Source organism: Pogoniulus pusillus, chromosome 24, assembly GCF_015220805.1.
Source record: "Pogoniulus pusillus isolate bPogPus1 chromosome 24, bPogPus1.pri, whole genome shotgun sequence".
In the NCBI taxonomy this organism is placed as follows: domain Eukaryota; kingdom Metazoa; phylum Chordata; class Aves; order Piciformes; family Lybiidae; genus Pogoniulus; species Pogoniulus pusillus.
In genome coordinates this window covers 5,144,282-5,165,545 of record NC_087287.1, presented here as the reverse complement: position 1 = coordinate 5,165,545, position 21,264 = coordinate 5,144,282, and the positions used below count along the sequence as shown (strand labels likewise).

At 51.9% G+C, this 21,264-nt stretch overlaps 2 protein-coding genes across 5 annotated transcripts in view; one reads left to right on the top strand and one right to left on the bottom strand.

The window, feature by feature from the left end:
• Nucleotides 1-14,277, top strand: part of MUC6 (mucin 6, oligomeric mucus/gel-forming) — a 57,392-nt gene extending 43,115 nt beyond the window's left edge. The window contains exons 31-41 of the mRNA XM_064163994.1: nucleotides 83-289; nucleotides 935-982; nucleotides 1,415-1,687; nucleotides 1,757-1,846; nucleotides 3,297-3,737; nucleotides 5,178-5,609; nucleotides 6,147-6,590; nucleotides 8,047-8,490; nucleotides 9,947-10,549; nucleotides 12,252-12,354; nucleotides 14,100-14,277. Coding sequence (XP_064020064.1) covers nucleotides 83-289; nucleotides 935-982; nucleotides 1,415-1,687; nucleotides 1,757-1,846; nucleotides 3,297-3,737; nucleotides 5,178-5,609; nucleotides 6,147-6,590; nucleotides 8,047-8,490; nucleotides 9,947-10,549; nucleotides 12,252-12,354; nucleotides 14,100-14,277 — 3,263 coding nt within the window. The remainder of the gene's footprint in view (nucleotides 1-82; nucleotides 290-934; nucleotides 983-1,414; nucleotides 1,688-1,756; nucleotides 1,847-3,296; nucleotides 3,738-5,177; nucleotides 5,610-6,146; nucleotides 6,591-8,046; nucleotides 8,491-9,946; nucleotides 10,550-12,251; nucleotides 12,355-14,099) is intronic.
• A 1,496-nt stretch (nucleotides 14,278-15,773) lies between these two features.
• The window catches only part of AP2A2 (adaptor related protein complex 2 subunit alpha 2), a 56,470-nt gene continuing 50,979 nt past the window's right edge, over nucleotides 15,774-21,264 (bottom strand). For all 4 annotated transcript variants that reach the window (XM_064163140.1, XM_064163144.1, XM_064163141.1 and 1 more), the window contains 4 exons: nucleotides 20,766-20,882; nucleotides 20,489-20,558; nucleotides 19,132-19,266; nucleotides 15,774-18,444 (listed from right to left, as the gene is read on the bottom strand). In XM_064163140.1, the coding sequence (XP_064019210.1) occupies nucleotides 18,367-18,444; nucleotides 19,132-19,266; nucleotides 20,489-20,558; nucleotides 20,766-20,882 (400 nt within the window). In that variant the 3' untranslated portion in view covers nucleotides 15,774-18,366. The remainder of the gene's footprint in view (nucleotides 18,445-19,131; nucleotides 19,267-20,488; nucleotides 20,559-20,765; nucleotides 20,883-21,264) is intronic.

The following is a 21,264-nucleotide window of genomic DNA, read 5'->3' as shown; positions in this document are numbered from 1 at the left end:
TTCTGGATGAGAATTGCCTTCTTCCTTTGCCTTTCTTTCTTGCACTGCCACCCTTAATCAGCCTGTGCTTTTCTCTCTTCAGTTACCCAAAGATCACCAACAGAGGCACAGCAAGAACTCAACACACAGAAAACCACCCCTGCCACATCCACCAGCAGCACCTCTGGCCCTGTCAGCAGCCCAGAAGTCCCACTGACCAGGATATCTCCAAGCCCTAGCTCTTTACCTGCCACCTCAGCCTCAACTTCTTCCATCACCCCAGCTGTGTTCTCAACATCACTGAGACCTGGTAAGGCTTCCTCCTGCCCTTCCTGTTTCTCTGCCTTCTCCTTCCAGATCACTCCATTCTCTCCTGATCAGCATGTTCCACATGGGTTCGAGTTCTGTTACTGCTTTTCAGCTCCCACTGCTCTTACCATGTGGCTCCTGGGATGCAGGCAGGTCCTGGGACTGGCCCACCCATGCGCCCTCCCTTCCTTGCCACTTCAGGGGCTTGGCTGAGGGTCACAGGGGTACACCCATGGCACAGACAAGCTAACATGAGCAGTCTCCCCTGACAGTGCTTCTCAGAACGGTGAGTGAAAATGGAAACCTGTCTCCAGTTTGAACCTCAGGACAGTTTTGGGTAGAAGACAGAATACAAGGCACGTTCTCCATCTGGGGAATGCCCAGGCCTTGGCACACACACAAATGCAGATCAACAGATGCCACTTCCTTGGTGCCAACCCTGGGCACAAGAGAGTCAGCGGTGGAGGTCGGGCAAGAAGGTGCACATTCAGGCTGAAGTTCTCCCATTCAGGCCTACTGGGAAACACCTGCTCAGGCTGTCCTGGTGTGGAGCAGGAGACGCTCCACTGAGGAGATGCCACAGCATGCTTTGCCTAGAACCTTCCCAAGACTCAACCATTCTTTTCTCTCCTCCCTTTCTTTGTAGCAAGGGAGCCAACCAGAGCTCAGACTCCAACTAGTAAAGTAGTACCAGGTGAGTGCTCTGGTCAGGAGAGAGTAAGAGTCATCCATGGCCAATGCCTACCCCCTCAGGAGCCTTGGCTTGCCCATGGATCCTTCCCAACACAGCCTGCAGCCACCCTGTCAGCACCTGCAGTCACACACCAAAGCAGAATTATTTCCTTCCCTCTCGGGAGCTGCAGGAGGAACAGGGACAAAGGCCTACAAAACTTCTTTGCAAGCCATCACCAGCCTGCAAATCAGATGCAGCAGGATGGGATGGGACGTACGGGGGAGTCACAGCCCCACTTCATCTTTCAGCCAATCAGAATTAGCAGAATTAATAGGAGCCAGTTCTCCTTCCTTGCCCATGCTATAGCACAGAGCTTCTATCCCACAACTGCCACAACACACACCTCCTGAGATACTACCAACTACAACTGACCTCTGCTCTCCTCCTGAACAGCCTCCACCCAGGAAAGGACAACTCTGCCACCTCTGACCACACACAAGACCAGCACCAGCACCGCTGCCAGCACCACCTCCAGCACCACTGTCTCCAGACAGGCAACCTCCACCAGCAGCACACAAGGGCCTCTCACAAGCACAGCTCCAAATCCCAGCTCTCCTCCTGCCCCCAGCAGCCCCCTCAGCACCTGGAGCACATCTCCCACCACTTCCACACTCTCCTCCTCTGCAGCACCCACAAGCAACAGCCCCAAGCCTACACCTACGACCTTGAGGCCCAAGCCCTCAGCCACAGCAGCAACTGCTCCTAGAGAGACAACAGCAGCAGAGTCCTCTGCACCCTCTACAGCCAAGACCAGCACCGTGCCATGGGCTGCTTCTTCTCCTGCCTCAGCTGTGTCCTCAGTGTGGACAAGCTCCTCACAGTCTGGTAAGGTTGCATCCTTCATTGCTGCTTCTGGCTGCTCTTCCCAGCTCTCACCCTTCAATCCTTCCTTCCTGCCTGTCCAGCAGCACAGGATGCTCAGGCTCTTCTTTTGCTCCCTGTCCTTTTGCCTTGGTATTGCCCTGGTCACAGTTATCTCCCTAAGAGTCTGACCAACGTCTCTTGGGGGGAATATTTAGATGCATTCTCTGTTTGGTGAGGAGGAGATAGCCACATCCACAGAGGCTCCTCTGTCAGACAGAGGCAGACACTGCTGGGCTGATGGAGAGCAGCATTCAGATTGATTTATTCACCTTATGGATGAAAGCAGATGGGAGGTTGAGGGCAGGAGAGAGACTCACTTCTCCCCCTCTTGACAAGACTTTGAATGTCTTGAACATGTCCCTGGCTCTGGAATTCTGCCACTTCCCTTACCTTCTCCTCATGGCCTCCCACCCTCAATCAACTCTGCTTTCCTCCTAAACAGCCTCCACCCAAGAAAGGACAACTCTGCCACCTCTGTCCACACACAAGACCAGCACCAGCACCGCTGCCAGCACCACCTCCAGCACCACTGTCTCCAGACAGGCAACCTCCACCAGCAGCACACAAGGGCCTCTCACAAGCACAGCTCCAAATCCCAGCTCTCCTCCTGCCCCCAGCAGCCCCCTCAGCACCTGGAGCACATCTCCCACCACTTCCACACTCTCCACCTCCACAGCACCCACAAGCAACAGCCCCAAGCCTACACCTACGACCTTGAGGCCCCTGCCCTCAGCCACAGCAGCAACTGCTCCTAGAGAGACAACTGCAGCAGAGTCCTCTGCACCCTCCACAGCCAAGACCAGCACTGTGCCATGGGCTGCTTCTTCTCCTGCCTCAGCTGTGTCCTCAGTGTGGACAAGCTCCTCACAGGCTGGTATGGATCCCCTCTGTCCTTCCCTCCTGTCTATCATCCCAGCTCTCACCCTTCTATCCTTCCTCCTCCTGTCCAGCAGCACAAGCTGCTCAGGCTCATGTTTTCACACCTGTGCTCTGCCCGCATCTTCTTTGGCCTTGGTGCTTTGCTGTGGCTGCCTTGGCTTGGCCCTGGGCACAGGTCTCACCCCCTCAGAGCCCGACCAACCTCTGTAGGATGAACCAGGTGGTGTCTGTCCCTCTTCTCTGCAGGGAGATAATCACAGGTGTAAATGCTTCTCTCTCACGTAGAGGCAGAGGATGGCTGTTGTGGAGGATTTTTCTGACACTGTCCTTGTCCCTCTTTAGAGTAGAAGCTGGATAGGGAAGTTTTGGGACAGGAGCCAGGGACTGAGTCCTTCCTCTTGCCCCACAGTCCTCAGTGTGGCAAGACACTACCTCTCCTGCACCGGTCGCCAGCACAGGGCTCCTGCCCGGTTCTTTTTCCTCCCCTTCTAGGCCTCCCACCCTCAATCAACTCTGCTTTCCTCCTGAACAGCCTCCACTCAGGAAAGGACAACCAAGCCACACACTCTGCCACCTCTGACCACACACAAGACCAGCACCAGCACCGCTGCCAGCGCCACCTCCAGCACCACTGTCTCCAGACAGGCAACCTCCACCAGCAGCACACAAGGGCCTCTCACAAGCACAGCTCCAAATCCCAGCTCTCCTCCTGCCCCCAGCAGCCCCCTCAGCACCTGGAGCACATCTCCCACCACTTCCACACTCTCCTCCTCTGCAGCACCCACAAGCAACAGCCCCAAGCCTACACCTACGACCTTGAGGCCCAAGCCCTCAGCCACAGCAGCAACTGCTCCTAGAGAGACAACAGCAGCAGAGTCCTCTGCACCCTCCACAGCCAAGACCAGCACTGTGCCATGGGCTGCTTCTTCTGCCTCAGCTGTGTCCTCAGTGTGGACAAGCTCCACACAGCCTGGTAAGGTTTCATCCTTCATTACTGCTTCTGGCTGCTCTTCCTGGCTCTCACCCTTCCATCCTTCCTTCCTGCCTGTCCAGCAGCACAGGATGCTCAGGCTCTTCTTTTGCTCCCTGTCCTTTTGCCTTGGTCTTTTGCTGAGCCTGCTTTACCATTGCCCTGGTCACAGTTATCTCCCTAAGAGTCTGACCAACCTCTCTTGGGGGGAATATTTAGATGCATTCTCTGTTTGGTGAGGAGGAGATAGCCACATCCACAGAGGCTCCTCTGTCAGACAGAGGCAGACACTGCTGGGCTGATGGAGAGCAACATTCAGCTTGATTTATTCACCTTATGGAGGAAAGCAGATGGGAGGTTGAGGGCAGGAGAGAGACTCACTTCTCCCCCTCTTGACAAGACTTTGAATGTCTTGAACATGTCCCTGGCTCTGGAATTCTGCCACCTCCTTTACCTTCTCCTCATGGCCTCCCACCCTCAATCAACTCTGCTTTCCTCCTAAACAGCCTCCACCCAGGAAAGGACAACTCTGCCACCTCTGTCCACACACAAGACCAGCACCAGCACCGCTGCCAGCACCACCTCCAGCACCACTGTCTCCAGACAGGCAACCTCCACCAGCAGCACACAAGGGCCTCTCACAAGCACAGCTCCAAATCCCAGCTCTCCTCCTGCCCCCAGCAGCCCCCTCAGCACCTGGAGCACATCTCCCACCACTTCCACACTCTCCACCTCCACAGCACCCACAAGCAACAGCCCCAAGCCTACACCTACGACCTTGAGGCCCCTGCCCTCAGCCACAGCAGCAACTGCTCCTAGAGAGACAACTGCGGCAGAGTCCTCTGCACCCTCCACAGCCAAGACCAGCACCGTGCCATGGGCTGCTTCTTCTCCTGCCTCAGCTGTGTCCTCAGTGTGGACAAGCTCCTCACAGTCTGGTAAGGTTGCATCCTTCATTACTGCTTCTGGCTGCTCTTCCTGGCTCTCACCTTTCCATCCTTCCTTCCTGCCTGTCCAGCAGCACAGGATGCTCAGGCTCTTCTTTTGCTCCCTGTCCTTTTGCCTTGGTCTTTTGCTGAGCCTGCTTTACCATTGCCCTGGTCACAGTTATCTCCCTAAGAGTCTGACCAACGTCTCTTGGGGGGAATATTTAGATGCATTCTCTGTTTGGTGAGGAGGAGATAGCCACATCCACAGAGGCTCCTCTGTCAGACAGAGGCAGACACTGCTGGGCTGATGGAGAGCAACATTCAGCTTGATTTATTCACCTTATGGAGGAAAGCAGATGGGAGGTTGAGGGCAGGAGACAGAGACTCACTTCTCCCCCTCTTGACAAGACTTTGAATGTCTTGAACATGTCCCTGGCTCTGGAATTCTGCCACTTCCCTTACCTTCTCCTCATGGCCTCCCACCCTCAATCAACTCTGCTTTCCTCCTAAACAGCCTCCACCCAAGAAAGGACAATTCTGCCACCTCTGTCCACACACAAGACCAGCACCAGCACCGCTGCCAGCACCACCTCCAGCACCACTGTCTCCAGACAGGCAACCTCCACCAGCAGCACACAAGGGCCTCTCACAAGCACAGCTCCAAATCCCAGCTCTCCTCCTGCCCCCAGCAGCCCCCTCAGCACCTGGAGCACATCTCCCACCACTTCCACACTCTCCACCTCCACAGCACCCACAAGCAACAGCCCCAAGCCTACACCTACGACCTTGAGGCCCCTGCCCTCAGCCACAGCAGCAACTGCTCCTAGAGAGACAACTGCAGCAGAGTCCTCTGCACCCTCCACAGCCAAGACCAGCACTGTGCCATGGGCTGCTTCTTCTCCTGCCTCAGCTGTGTCCTCAGTGTGGACAAGCTCCTCACAGGCTGGTATGGATCCCCTCTGTCCTTCCCTCCTGTCTATCATCCCAGCTCTCACCCTTCTATCCTTCCTCCTCCTGTCCAGCAGCACAAGCTGCTCAGGCTCATGTTTTCACACCTGTGCTCTGCCCGCATCTTCTTTGGCCTTGGTGCTTTGCTGTGGCTGCCTTGGCTTGGCCCTGGGCACAGGTCTCACCCCCTCAGAGCCCGACCAACCTCTGTAGGATGAACCAGGTGGTGTCTGTCCCTCTTCTCTGCAGGGAGATAATCACAGGTGTAAATGCTTCTCTCTCACGTAGAGGCAGAGGATGGCTGTTGTGGAGGATTTTTCTGACACTGTCCTTGTCCCTCTTTAGAGTAGAAGCTGGATAGGGAAGTTTTGGGACAGGAGCCAGGGACTGAGTCCTTCCTCTTGCCCCACAGTCCTCAGTGTGGCAAGACACTACCTCTCCTGCACCGGTCGCCAGCACAGGGCTCCTGCCCGGTTCTTTTTCCTCCCCTTCTAGGCCTCCCACCCTCAATCAACTCTGCTTTCCTCCTGAACAGCCTCCACTCAGGAAAGGACAACCAAGCCACACACTCTGCCACCTCTGACCACACACAAGACCAGCACCAGCACCGCTGCCAGCACCACCTCCAGCACCACTGTCTCCAGACAGGCAACCTCCACCAGCAGCACACAAGGGCCTCTCACAAGCACAGCTCCAAATCCCAGCTCTCCTCCTGCCCCCAGCAGCCCCCTCAGCACCTGGAGCACATCTCCCACCACTTCCACACTCTCCTCCTCTGCAGCACCCACAAGCAACAGCCCCAAGCCTACACCTACGACCTTGAGGCCCCTGCCCTCAGCCACAGCAGCAACTGCTCCTAGAGAGACAACAGCAGCAGAGTCCTCTGCACCCTCTACAGCCAAGACCAGCACCGTGCCATGGGCTGCTTCTTCTCCTGCCTCAGCTGTGTCCTCAGTGTGGACAAGCTCCTCACAGCCTGGTAAGGTTTCATCCTTCATTACTGCTTCTGGCTGCTCTTCCTGGCTCTCACCCTTCCATCCTTCCTTCCTGCCTGTCCAGCAGCACAGGATGCTCAGGCTCTTCTTTTGCTCCCTGTCCTTTTGCCTTGGTCTTTTGCTGAGCCTGCTTTACCATTGCCCTGGTCACAGTTATCTCCCTAAGAGTCTGACCAACGTCTCTTGGGGGGAATATTTAGATGCATTCTCTGTTTGGTGAGGAGGAGATAGCCACATCCACAGAGGCTCCTCTGTCAGACAGAGGCAGACACTGCTGGGCTGATGGAGAGCAACATTCAGCTTGATTTATTCACCTTATGGAGGAAAGCAGATGGGAGGTTGAGGGCAGGAGAGAGACTCACTTCTCCCCCTCTTGACAAGACTTTGAATGTCTTGAACATGTCCCTGGCTCTGGAATTCTGCCACCTCCTTTACCTTCTCCTCATGGCCTCCCACCCTCAATCAACTCTGCTTTCCTCCTAAACAGCCTCCACCCAGGAAAGGACAACTCTGCCACCTCTGACCACACACAAGACCAGCACCAGCACCGCTGCCAGCACCACCTCCAGCACCACTGTCTCCAGACAGGCAACCTCCACCAGCAGCACACAAGGGCCTCTCACAAGCACAGCTCCAAATCCCAGCTCTCCTCCTGCCCCCAGCAGCCCCCTCAGCACCTGGAGCACATCTCCCACCACTTCCACACTCTCCTCCTCTGCAGCACCCACAAGCAACAGCCCCAAGCCTACACCTACGACCTTGAGGCCCCTGCCCTCAGCCACAGCAGCAACTGCTCCTAGAGAGACAACTGCAGCAGAGTCCTCTGCACCCTCCACAACCAAGACCAGCACCGTGCCATGGGCTGCTTCTTCTCCTGCCTCAGCTGTGTCCTCAGTGTGGACAAGCTCCTCACAGTCGGGTAAGGTTCCCCTCTACTCTTCCCTCCTGTCTATCTTCCCAGCTCCCACCCTTCCATCCTTGTTCCCTCCCTAGCAGCTCAGACCCCTCAGGGATTTCTTGTGGTGCTTGTCCTCTGCTCCCATTTCCTTTGGTCTTGCTGCTTTGCTGTGGCTGCTTTAGTGTGGCCCTGGACACAGGTCTCACCCCTGAAGCCTGACCAGCGTCTCTGGGAGGAGCAGGGGGGGACTTTGCTCTTTCTTGGAGGGGAACATGCACATGCTGGGAGGTTCCTCCTCTCATAAGGGAGAAGGGGGCCTGTTGGAGAGCATTCAGCTGCTCTCCCATCTCTTTCTGGAGAGGTTGGACAAGATTCTTAGGGGCAGGAGCCCACAGCTCATGGTTCTTGCTTGCCCCACAAGACTTGGTGCAGCCAGATGCTGCCTTCCCTGCAAGTGCCCTCAGCCTGGGGACTCTCTTGACCTCCTTTCATCCCTGTTCTCACCCTCATCCTCATTCAGCCTCTGCTTTCCTCCTGAACAGCCTCCACTCAGGAAAGGACAACCAAGCCACACACTCTGCCACCTCTGTCCACACACAAGACCAGCACCAGCACCGCTGCCAGCACCACCTCCAGCACCACTGTCTCCAGACAGGCAACCTCCACCAGCAGCACACAAGGGCCTCTCACAAGCACAGCTCCAAATCCCAGCTCTCCTCCTGCCCCCAGCAGCCCCCTCAGCACCTGGAGCACATCTCCCACCACTTCCACACTCTCCTCCTCTGCAGCACCCACAAGCAACAGCCCCAAGCCTACACCTACGACCTTGAGGCCCAAGCCCTCAGCCACAGCAGCAACTGCTCCTAGAGAGACAACTGCAGCAGAGTCCTCTGCACCCTCCACAGCCAAGACCAGCACCGTGCCATGGGCTGCTTCTTCTCCTGCCTCAGCTGTGTCCTCAGTGTGGACAAGCTCCTCACAGCCTGGTAAGGTTTCATCCTTCATTACTGCTTCTGGCTGCTCTTCCTGGCTCTCACCCTTCCATCCTTCCTTCCTGCCTGTCCAGCAGCACAGGATGCTCAGGCTCTTCTTTTGCTCCCTGTCCTTTTGCCTTGGTCTTTTGCTGAGCCTGCTTTACCATTGCCCTGGTCACAGTTATCTCCCTAAGAGTCTGACCAACGTCTCTTGGGGGGAATATTTAGATGCATTCTCTGTTTGGTGAGGAGGAGATAGCCACATCCACAGAGGCTCCTCTGTCAGACAGAGGCAGACACTGCTGGGCTGATGGAGAGCAACATTCAGCTTGATTTATTCACCTTATGGAGGAAAGCAGATGGGAGGTTGAGGGCAGGAGAGAGACTCACTTCTCCCCCTCTTGACAAGACTTTGAATGTCTTGAACATGTCCCTGGCTCTGGAATTCTGCCACCTCCTTTACCTTCTCCTCATGGCCTCCCACCCTCAATCAACTCTGCTTTCCTCCTAAACAGCCTCCACCCAGGAAAGGACAACTCTGCCACCTCTGTCCACACACAAGACCAGCACCAGCACCGCTGCCAGCACCACCTCCAGCACCACTGTCTCCAGACAGGCAACCTCCACCAGCAGCACACAAGGGCCTCTCACAAGCACAGCTCCAAATCCCAGCTCTCCTCCTGCCCCCAGCAGCCCCCTCAGCACCTGGAGCACATCTCCCACCACTTCCACACTCTCCTCCTCTGCAGCACCCACAAGCAACAGCCCCAAGCCTACACCTACGACCTTGAGGCCCAAGCCCTCAGCCACAGCAGCAACTGCTCCTAGAGAGACAACTGCGGCAGAGTCCTCTGCACCCTCCACAGCCAAGACCAGCACTGTGTCATGGGCTGCTTCTTCTCCTGCCTCAGCTGTGTCCTCAGTGTGGACAAGCTCCTCACAGTCGGGTAAGGTTCCCCTCTGCTCTTTCCTCCTGTCTATCTTCCCAGCTCTCACCCTTCCATCCTTGTTCCCTCCCTAGCAGCTCAGACCCCTCAGGGATTTCTTGTGGTGCTTGTCCTCTGCTCCCATTTCCTTTGGTCTTGCTGCTTTGCTGTGGCTGCTTTAGTGTGGCCCTGGACACAGGTCTCACCCCTGAAGCCTGACCAGCGTCTCTGGGAGGAGCAGGGGGGGACTTTGCTCTTTCTTGGAGGGGAACATGCACATGCTGGGAGGTTCCTCCTCTCATAAGGGAGAAGGGGGCCTGTTGGAGAGCATTCAGCTGCTCTCCCATCTCTTTCTGGAGAGGTTGGACAAGATTCTTAGGGGCAGGAGCCCACAGCTCATGGTTCTTGCTTGCCCCACAAGACTTGGTGCAGCCAGATGCTGCCTTCCCTGCAAGTGCCCTCAGCCTGGGGACTCTCTTGACCTCCTTTCATCCCTGTTCTCACCCTCATCCTCATTCAGCCTCTGCTTTCCTCCTGAACAGCCTCCACTCAGGAAAGGACAACCAAGCCACACACTCTGCCACCTCTGTCCACACACAAGACCAGCACCAGCACTGCTGCCAGCACCACCTCCAGCACCACTGTCTCCAGACAGGCAACCTCCACCAGCAGCACACAAGGGCCTCTCACAAGCACAGCTCCAAATCCCAGCTCTCCTCCTTCCCCCAGCAGCCCCCTCAGCACCTGGAGCACATCTCCCACTTCTTCTGCATCCTCCTCCCCAACAGCCTCAACCACTAGCCCAGTTCACGCCCCAGTGTCCCTCTCTACTTCCACAGCAGGGGCTTCTTCCAGCACGACATACTTGCCCTCCCCCAACACCACCTTTACTCCACATGTCCAAACCTCCTCACTGGTGCTTCCTACCAGCATCTCTTCCAAGTCCACTGCAGTTTTGATCCCAACTGTTTTATCCACCACCACAACTTCTGCCCCCAGTGTTATCACTACTGCTTCTACAGAGGCAGTGGGAAGGACCACTCTGCAAACCTCCACACTGACCACCACCCGCACCACAGCATCTCCCTTCACCTTCAGGCTTTCAACAGCTTCGTCTTCTGCTGTATCCTCAGCAGTGCTGCAAGGTAAGGCAGCTTCATGTCATCTCCTCCAGAATGCTTTGGGTTTACCACATCTTTTCACTGAATCAGAATGTTGGGGTTGGAAGGGACCTCAAAGTATCAGAATCCAATGCTCTGCCAGAGCAGTATCACCCAGGGTGGGTTACACAGGAACACATCCAAGTGGCTTTAGAAGGTCTCCAGAGAAGGAGACTCCACAGCATCTCTGGGCTGCCTGCTCCAGGGCTCTGTAGCCTCACAATTAAAAGGCTTTTTCTTATATTGATGTGGTCCCTTCTCTGCTCCAGCTTGCTCCTTGTGCCCCTTGTCCTGTCAGTGGATATCCCTAAGCAGAGCCTAATTCCATCCTCCCCACACTGCCCTGCACATCTTTATCACCAGGAATGAGGCAGCCCTCAGGCTCCCCAAGCCTGCCCTCAGCAGGGAGATGTTCTGCTCCATTCAGCATCTTTGTGGCTCTGCACTGGACTCTAAAGCAGCGAAGATCATTCTTGAGCTTTCCTCCTGGAGTGGTTTATTTGTACATTACCTATTCCCTGGTCAGGAGGCTGACAGGCACAGTCACAGTAGTTTGGGTTTCAGTCTTCAAATCCCATTTAAGCAGGGTATGAAAGATGTTTCATGTTCCATCTCTCTCAGGTTCCCCTGCAGTTCCTCTGTGAGCTCCCACATGCTCTTCCTGCCCACTGGAGCATTCTGTAGTGTCTCCTCTGCAGGATCCTGGTTTCTTAGGTTTCAAGGATTTGTGCTGCTCTGGACTTCTGTGCAGAGTGAAACCCCAATACATTTTCACCAAACACTACATCTGCAAGTTCTGCACAGGACCATGTGGAGAGGAGCAGAGAAAGGTTTTGAGGAGCCTTCCAGTATCTGAAGGGGGCCTACAGGAGGGCTGGCGAGGGACTATTTACAAGGTCTTGTAATGACAGGATGAGGAGTAATGGGTTTAAACTGGCAGAAGGGAGAATGAAACTGGATGTTAGGAAGAAGTTCTTTTCAGTAAGGGTGGTGAGACACTGGCACAGGTTGCCCAGGGAGGTTGTGGTTGCTCTCTCCTTGGAGATGTTCAAGGCCAGACTGGATGGGATCTTGAGCAACCTGTTCTAGTGGGAGGTGTCCCTCCTGGATGAGCTTTGAGGTCCCTTCCAACCTAAACCATTCTGTGGTTTTAACCAGACCTGTCCTGCTTGAGGATGCCCAGGAGGCAGGAGCACTGGTGTGGATGCACAAGAGACATCTAAACCTTTCTAGCTGCATTCTCTGTCAGCAGCAGAGGCTTCATTTCTGTTCCCACTGAGGGACAGTGAGGCAGGCAAGCTTCAGTCAGCACTTGCTAGGGGGGATCTCATCAATGCTCATCAATCCTTAAGGGTGGAGGTCAGGAGGATGGGGCCAGGCTTTGTTCAGTGCTGCCCAGTGACAGGACAAGGGATAACAGGTACACACTTGAACGTAAAGAGTTCCAGCTGAATGGGAGGAGAAGCTTCTTTAACCTAAGGGTGATGGAGCCCTGGAACAGACTGCTCAGAGAGGTGCTGGAGTCTCCATCTCTGGACACATTCCCAACCCGCTTGGATGTGTTCCTGTGTGACTTTCTCTAGGTGAACCTGCCCTAGCAGGGTGGGTGGACTTGATGATCTCCAGAGGTCCCTTCCCATCCCAACCCTTCTGTGATTCTGTTACTTTGTCTTTTCACTTTTGCCAGACCCTTGCAGAGAGCACAGATATGAAGAAACAATAACTTACAAAGGCTGCTCCGCCAACATCACCTTAAGCTACTGCGAAGGCTCATGCCCATCTGTCACAAAGTAAGGACGGCTCAGGGGCTCTGCAGGACTGCCCTGGGGTCTTGATCTCAGTGGGGCAGAGCTCATGGCTGACTCCTGCTTCTTTAACACAGGGACAAACATTTTAGGGCAATGAGGCTAGGGAAGGGTCTGGAGAACAGGGCTGGGGAGGGGCAGCTGTGGGACCTGGGGGGTTGTTTAGTGTGAAGACGAGGAGGCTGCAGTGAGGTGGGGGTTGGGTTCTTCTCCACAATATGAGCTAATAGGAGGAGAGGAAAAAGCCTGAAATTGTGCCAGGGGAGGGTTAGGTTGGAAATGAGAAAAAATTCCTTTGCTGCAAGAGTGGTCAGGGATTGGCACAGGCTGCCCAGGGTGGTGTTCAAGAAACCTGTTTGTTGCCATGGCCCTTGGGGACCTGACTTAAAGAGCATGATTAAGAGTCTGTGATCTTCAGCTGAAACAGTTCTATGTGGCTGGCCTCTACCCAGCAATACACCACCTGTCAGACTCCAAATAGCTGCTTTCAAACAGCCAGGGCAAAAGAAATTACCTGCCCAGAGAGTAGAAGTGCAGCTGCCTCATCAGTGTCTCCTACTGGTGGAACCGAGGATGCTTTGCAGTCACCAGTGAGCTGTCCTGCTGTGCAGTGCTGCTGGCTCACCTACAGACCCTTCAAACGGGGAAGTGATGCTCTGGCAAAGATAAACTCACTGCACCACCATTCCAGAATGAAGTTACTCAGAGGAAAAAAAAACGCGGAGAAAAAAAAAGAACCACATTTGTGATATTCCCAGAAACCCAAAACTTCGAAGACAGGAAGAGGAGGGTTGGGGTTTTGTCATAACTAATTACAATGAAGCCTGAAGCCAAAAGATGTCCCCTTCAGAGTGAGCTTAGGTGACCCCCAGCACAGTGAAAAATCAAGCAAGTGGCTTTGGGTGTGGTGTTCTGAAAAGGGCTGTGAAGCCTGGGAGGTTACAAAGTCGTGGTTTAAAAACTGTTTTGTTTCAACTGAACCCAGGGAATCCTCTCTCTTCTTTACAGAGGTTTGTACAATCTATTTACTCATCCCTCTTTTTGTTCCTGTAGATAAATTCTAGTCACATTTATACAGCTTCCCACTGACAAAGAGATAGGAACAGGTCCAGCAGTACAGCTGGTCCAACAGTCAGGCCAATGCCAGCCTAACCACAACAGCAGGACCAGGAGAGAATCTGCATCTCAGATGCCTGGTCCTGTTCACCAACCTGTGCTTCATTCCTGCAAACTCAGCTACTCAGCTTCACAGCCCAGACCTGGCATTCTGCAGCCACAAGCTGGGTTTTGGTGCTAACAGCTCAGAGAAGGGAATTTGCCTTCCTCTATCAGCTGTGCAAGAAACACGCACTTTAGCATCTTTGCTGGTGGATCAGGCCAGAGCCCTTGTGCAGACCACACAGCCTTAAAACATTAACCACTCACTTGGTAAGTAACAGGGAGATCAAACTCTTCTAGCTCTCCAGCCTTAAGAGATGCAAGCCATGTAGAAATAGTGTCTCAGAAAGGCAGGCAGCAGCCATGGAGAGCTGACTTCCTGCAGCAGTCATCACAGGATGCTAAAATGGAGCCATGTGCTGTGCTGTTTGCAGTTCTGTAGTTGGCAGAACCACTGAACTCTGAGAGTTGTCCTCTTCCCTCTGAGCACTCCACCAAACCCACAACGTCCAAGCACCTGAAAAGCTGTGAGCTACATCTCAACCCTCACTGCTGCTCCCTCTTTCTGCCAGGTTTGATGTTCAGAAGATGACGACTGACAGAACATGCAGCTGCTGTGCCCCACGTCTGGTGGTGAAGCAGCAGGTCCAGCTACCGTGCAAAGACCCAGACAATCCCAGGCAAAAGCTCAGCACAACAGTGGTTGTGTTCAGGGGCTGTGTGTGCAATGCTAACAGCTGCGTACTCTAGGCCAGGCCTGCAGCTGCCAGCTGGTTTTCACTCACCACTGATCACACTTCAACACTTGACAGCCACTGCTGATCGCTGGGACAGCTCCTGCACCACTCACAGTGGGGCTCCCTGGGCAGCTACCTGGAGTGTTGATGCAATTCACTGATAAATTATTGGGGGGGTGGTGGTGCAGGGGAGGAAAGCCAAAATGGGCAGGGTGGGGAGGGGGAGGAAAGGCCTCGCTCATGGTGGGGGGGTAGAAGCAGAGGCTAAGAACTGACCTGTGCACTGTGTGGCAACTGAAAAATCGACTTTTCAATAAAGTAGAAGGAACTGGATTGACTGAGTCCTCATTACTGAGCTGGAAACAGTCTGCCAGGGGCACAGCAGCTGGACCAGGACCTGTGGAACAACCACTTCACTGCAATGGACAACTGAAGTGACCCATTCTTTTTCCCTCCCTTGTGCTTGTCACGCACACAGCTGCTGGTAGAAGAGGCTACACAGAACAAAAGGTGGAGTGATGTCTCCACATGCTCCCTGGACATGGTAGGACACTTGTAGGAACATCACTAACAGACAGGTAGCAGCTTTTGGACCATCCAGAGATTTGCCAAGCACTTCTCTGCATGAAACCACAGCCCATGTGTGCCTGACAGGACTGAGGCAGCTCCCTCAGCAGGCATCGCTGCTTGCTGCTAGCGGGGAGTGCTCTTCACTGCTTGGTTTGCAGCTCATCTGAGAAGCTGCAGGGACACAAAAGCTGAATAGTGCCCAGGTACTCACTGCAACATGATTGAGGGTTAGGGAAGGACTGAGAGCCAGAAGCAGATGTGGAAAGCGCAAGCAGCTTAGATGCCTTCTTTCACAGCAGCATCCATTTGCTTGACAAGCCCTGCCTGTCTGGAACACAGGGCTATGCTTCTCAGCAGCTCACACCAGCATCTCTTCATGCCCTTACTGTTGGTTAGAGGAAGATTTTACATTGTTGGAGAGTTGTGTTTGGATGGTTGGGTTTTTTTCCCCCCCGTTGGTTTCATTTTTACCCCAAAGTATTTTGAACACTGCCAACTACCACCAAAACCCACAAAGGAACTCACTGTGAGAGCGGAGAACTGCAGATCAGGCAGGACTCAACTGAACACAATCCAGCAGCAGTCTGGAGAACAGAAGAGATGGACTGAAGCTTGCAGGCACTAAATTTAGACAGATAGGAAGACATTCTTGACAGTGAGGGTAAGGAGACACTGGAACAGGTTTCCCACGGAGGTTGATGAACACCTCCAGGGAGGGAGCATCCAAGGCCAGGCTGGATGAGACCTTAAACAATCTGGTCTAGTGGAAGGTGTCCCTGCCCATGGCAGGGGGTTGGGACCAGATGACCTTTAAGATCTCTTCCAGCTCAAGCCATTCCATGCATTTCCCACCACACACTGCCTGCTGTTCCGTGCCAACCACTCCAGGCACAAGTTCTGTGCACTTCCATGCCCCCAGACAAAAAAGGACAGTTTAGATACTGTTCTAATCATTTATTTAATCTTAATACGTTCTTCTGATGAATATAGTCTAATATATAGTCTTCTATATGAAAATTCTCCACTTAATTTGACAGAACTTTGTTTTATACAAATAAGACAATCACCATAAATGTTACATACTGGAGTGTAGGTCAAGAATGAAGGTACGCTACCTGTTTTGCTATTCAGTTATTTTCCACATGTCAATGCCTGAAAATACTGTACTTAAAAACAATAACACTGTTTACTGCAGAAATCACTTGTGTCTGCTCGACAGGATACATCACTTTGGTAAGTTAACCATCATTCACACACACACACACAGAGGAAAAAAATAAATCATCAAGTATTTGCCTTTAATTTGTTCACTTTTTCTGCTCATGGCTTGATTGAGCTGACATTTAATACAGAGTGTGAACAATAAGAAGCTTAACACGGTCACCACTGAGAAGACTTTTCCCTCGCCCCCCCCCCACCCTCCTGCCCATGTTTTGAATGCACATTGCAGCACAGCTTGAACCAAAAGCTAAGTGACCTAAAGTCGTGCAGTGTCTCGAGGTGTCCTTTAATGAGGGCACAGAACGCGTTCAGCGGGACAGATACACAACAGGGGGTGGAGGAAATGAAACAGAAGCTCCTCTCTTCTCTTTGCTCTCTTTAGTTCATGAAAGATTTTAGCACAGCAGCCAACAGCAGGGTTAAGGTAACGGAAGGAGTGAAGAGACACCTGGCATCCAAAGGACAAAACAAACCTAGTCCAGTAGCATTCTGCCAGCTGCCCAACCCCACCGTAGCAACTGCTCACCATGATTCTCCAAGACAATGTTTGTGATCAAAGAGTCTTGATTAGTTACTTGAAAGGCCATAAAAGGGCCAATTGTTCCAGAGAGCCTTTGCAGGAAGGCCAGGTCCATAGCCAAGTTTTCAGCTGTAATACCCATAGCAACCAGCCATTGCTGGAAAAACAAACCAAGTGTCTCCCCATATCCACACACCGCAGTCAATCCTCTGTTCCTCACCAACCTTAAACCAAAGCAAATGATAATCATCACCCAGTTCTGTCGTTCAACTCAAAGCACTGAAGCAAACCGCAAGGCATACTCAGTCCTGCAGACCCCTGTCCCCCGCTGTGTGCTGGGCAGCATGACAGGAGCCTCATTTACATGGCTTTTCAATTTCACCCTTCACTCAAAACCTTTGTGCAAAGGGTACTTGGCTGTCATGTGCTGCAGATACCAGTCGCAGGCTTCCTTTAAGTGACCTTGAGGAGATCTTGCTTTGAGGCTCACTTCTCCCCTCGTCAGCAGCAGTTGACTTCCTTCATTGTGCCTGCAGTACTTCAACTGCCCACAGCTTCTAACTGCACTACCTCACTGCTTTGCTTTAGCAACCTCTGCTGCACCTCGAGGCTCGAGCAGCATGAGCCAAAGTTGTGTCCGCTTCTGCGGAGATGCTGCAAACAGTCTGAAGCAGGGCAAGTTACAAAGGCTTTGGTTGTAAAAACCACTACAAAAAGCCAAACATTACTTATGCGCCTTCCACTCTCAGTCTCAACATAAGACCACGTTGGGTATTTCTACCACCACTGACAGGCAGGAAGCTGTTCAGGTATCAGCTACTCAACCTCCTGAGTTTTACCATTACTGTACACCAGGGAAAAAAACCATAATCACTGTTCAAAAGGACATTTTCATCTGAAAGAGTGCATGCCTTACAGCCCTTCAAGGGCCCGTTTCTTGCCACTTCTCCTTTCATACACCACCAGACTCTGCAGTTAGTTGTAACACATCATGAGGACTAGTGCTTGCTAAGTCTGATGGGAAACAAAGGACACAGAACAAAATACGGAATCTCGGTTGGACTAACAATGACCAAGCACAGACTCATTCACCACCTACCAGAGCAGCTCACCTGCTCAGCCGAGGTAAGCAGAAGGACTGTGAACAATTTTTTGTGCTCAATCCACTTCCCAAAACTCATTAAGATGCAAAGGATTACAGACTTGATGTTTTCAGACACTGGCCCTGGGGGCATTTCTCAAATACAAAGATTGGTGACACTCAGAAAAGTTCACGTGAATCAGACTCAAACACACCTTGGAATCTCCCTTCCATCCAGAACAAGACTTGTGGCAACATTCAACTTGACACAGTTCTGACTCTACAGGAACAGCTGAACTGACCTTGCTGAGCAGCATTACATTGGTTTCTTTCAGCTCAGAGCAGAGGGAGCGCCTGTTGAAGGCAGCAAGGCAGAATGTTACTAGTCATTTCCAGTTGAAGTCCTTGTCACCACATCTAAATCCATTTCCCTTTAGCAAGTTTAAAAGCCTGACCTCTGCAAAAGAAACAAAAGGAGCACAAGACAGCCCTCCCACTCTTTGTGTAGCACATTAAAAGCCTTTTTTTAATGTAAAAAGTCACTTCCCTGTACTGTACATTTTATAGTCTCAATTTCAAACAAGGGTCAAGTCCTAATAAGGCAGGGAGCTGGTTAACATTGCAGTACTCAGACAGTGATGTACAAGACATTTATTTGCAGTATGATGACAGGGATATAAATGGAAAAACCAAAACTGACATGGTTAATATTAAAACTGCTCTGACAGCAATTCACATAATCTCTGAGATACAGCTTCTTTACTTGTTCGTAGTGTGAGCCTATACATCTGAAAGAGAACACAGCAGAGTGGTTACTTTGAAACACAGCCTGGCACTACATGCATGCAGTCAACTAGGGAAAGCTAACAGCTATCTCTTGCTGCTTTTGTTAGACTCACTAGTAAAAGAGACCTCAAGTGAACCATCCACAGGCAGGCAGCTACTACAAAACAGCTTTTTCAAACCACATCCCTAAAACCTTGTGGAGTTTCCTGTTTTTTTCTTCAAGAGTAGTATGTTGTGGGAAAGCCTAAAGATTCTCCAATGCTACTGCAGGAAACAGAATGTGGTTTGGGTAGTAAGTCTCCTTGGTCCTCAGTTGTCTTTATTAAACCTCTTTCAAAATGCCTGAATAAAGATATCCTTAACCTTTGTGTTTGCTTTTCTCTTTTAGCCAATCATTCTTCTACTAATTTGAAGTGGCAAAAGGAATTACACTTCTTGTCCACACACCAGCAACATGAACACTTCCAGCCTTTAAGAGATAAGCCTCCCTAGACAGTTCAGAACACCACAACGATCTCTTCCAACAAGTTAAGAATTGCTATGGTAACTGCCTACCAAAACTGAGGCAGGACCAGATGCTGCATTTTGCAGCCACACTTAGCTATAGTAACAGTGACTTTAATACCTCAGAGATTTCAGATACAGACATTCTGATCAAACAAGAACTTCTGTTTGAGATGCTTAGATACCTGTGCCTGGAGATTGGGTTCAAGGCGCAGCAAGCATCCGATTTGAGTAGTTTTTGTATGGATGATACCAGCACCAACAAAGTTAGCAGGATTGGGATCTACCTCCTCAAGCAGGGCTGATCCAAAGCCAATGATCTATAAAAGAAACTCAGAAGACTTAGAGGTGGGGACAGCAGGACACCATCGCCAAGTCTATATGAGCACAGACACCACCAAAACAAGTAGAACACCAATTTTTATTTGAAGTGGTCAAGACATTAAAGAAACATCCAACAGCAAATTTAATTACACAAACTGCTGAAGTGAGAGTGACCCTGACAATGAGCAGTTCCTGAAAAAAAGGTTCTCCTTGAAAACCACTGAGAAATAAGCTAGATTCAGCCAAAGTCTCTCCTGGTTCTGATAAAACCACTCCTGGCTTTCACTAATCACTTCTGTTACGCCCAAGGCAGACAGTTCTACAAAAAGGTGCTTGTTCTCTGTTCCAACTGCTAATTCTGGTATGGTTAAGGCTTCAAGTATCTTCCAGTCCAGTTTTAAGCACTCAATTGGTGTTTTTTTAAATAGCTTGGTGTTTTAAGAAGCCTGGCCAGCAGATCAAGAGGTGATACTGGCACTCTAGGTCTGCTCTGGCGAGACCTCAGCTCGAGTACTGTATCCAGCTCTGGAGCCCTCAACACAGGAAGGACATGGAACTGGTGGAGCGGGTCCAGAGGAGGGCCAGGAAAATTATCAGGGGGCTGGAGCATCTCTGCTACAAGGACAGGCTGAGAGAGCTGGAGGTGCTCAGCCTGGAGAAGAGAAGGCTCCAGGAAGAGCTAATAGCAGCCTTCTAGTACCTGAAGGGAACCTACAAAGAAGGCTGCAGAGGGTCTCTTCACAAAGGTCTGCAGTGACAGGACAAGGGCAACGGTTTCAGACTAGAGGAAATTGAGACTGGATGTGAGAAACAAGTTCTGCACCATGAGTTGGTGGAACACTGGAACACGTTGCCCAGGAAGGCAGTTGAGGCCCCATCCCTGGAGATATTCAAGGTCAGGCTCAACAAGACCCTGAGCAACCCAATCTAGTGGAGGATATCCCCGCTTACTACATGGGGGTTGGTCTGAATGACCTTTGGAGGTCTCTTTCAACCCAAACCATTGCATGCCTCTGATTCCAGCTGCTGTTGGGAGACTGTACCTCATACAAGCCACACTAAAGCAATTCACTGAAACCAGCACTGCCAAGGGTCTATTACACAACATGAACTGGGCTGTGCCAAGATGAATCAACCGCCATGCAAACAGAGATGAACAAGACATGCTTACACCACTACTCTTGCACCATGAAGTACAACTGTAACACTGCCACTCACCTTTGCTTTTGTGATTTCTGCATCCATTGGGTGTTTTGCTTTAAAGATATTCTGTACTTCTTGCTTTGGACTGCAAGACAAGGCAAGATGAACTCACAGTGTAACACCTGTACTATGCACAGCATTGCTGAACAGCAAAGAATTACACTGGGAGAGTTTATAACTCACAGGCTGGAGTATGAGATAATGAATGCAGCTGGTGCAGTGCCCTGTATCTCCTTTTTCTTCCTTTAGCCCACCACAGAAGTCCCAATCCCAAGTACAAACAAACCCTTACTTGCTCAGTTGCTTCCAACGCTGAAAAAAGTCTTGAGAAGACATCTCTGTGGGCTGGAAAAATTTATTCAGTGTGATGGGTAACTTTACTGAGAGGTTCTGAAATGTTCCACCGTACCTGCATGGGGAACAGAGCAGATATGGTGACTGCTGCAGTGCCAGCCCACAGCAACCAGCCAAGGACAGACACCCAGGCGCAGCTGCTTGGTACAAGTCCATCAATGTGCCCTGCTGTAAGACAGCCCATAACCAGCTCTGCTCAGGGCTGTCTCTGCCCAGCTCAGGGCAGCCTGGCACAGGTAGGGGCTGCTCCTAGAAGGGAGAAGCTGAAGGGGACAGCTCCTGCTAAGGGCTGGGCTGCACAGAAGACTCTGTCTTGGACTTGCTCCTGGGCACACCAGAAGCACTGACAAAGCTTGTGGCACACCTTGGGAGGCAGGAAGGCAGAAGTGGCAGCTATGGAGAGCAACAGACAGGACAGGTGGGCATCAACTGCCCAC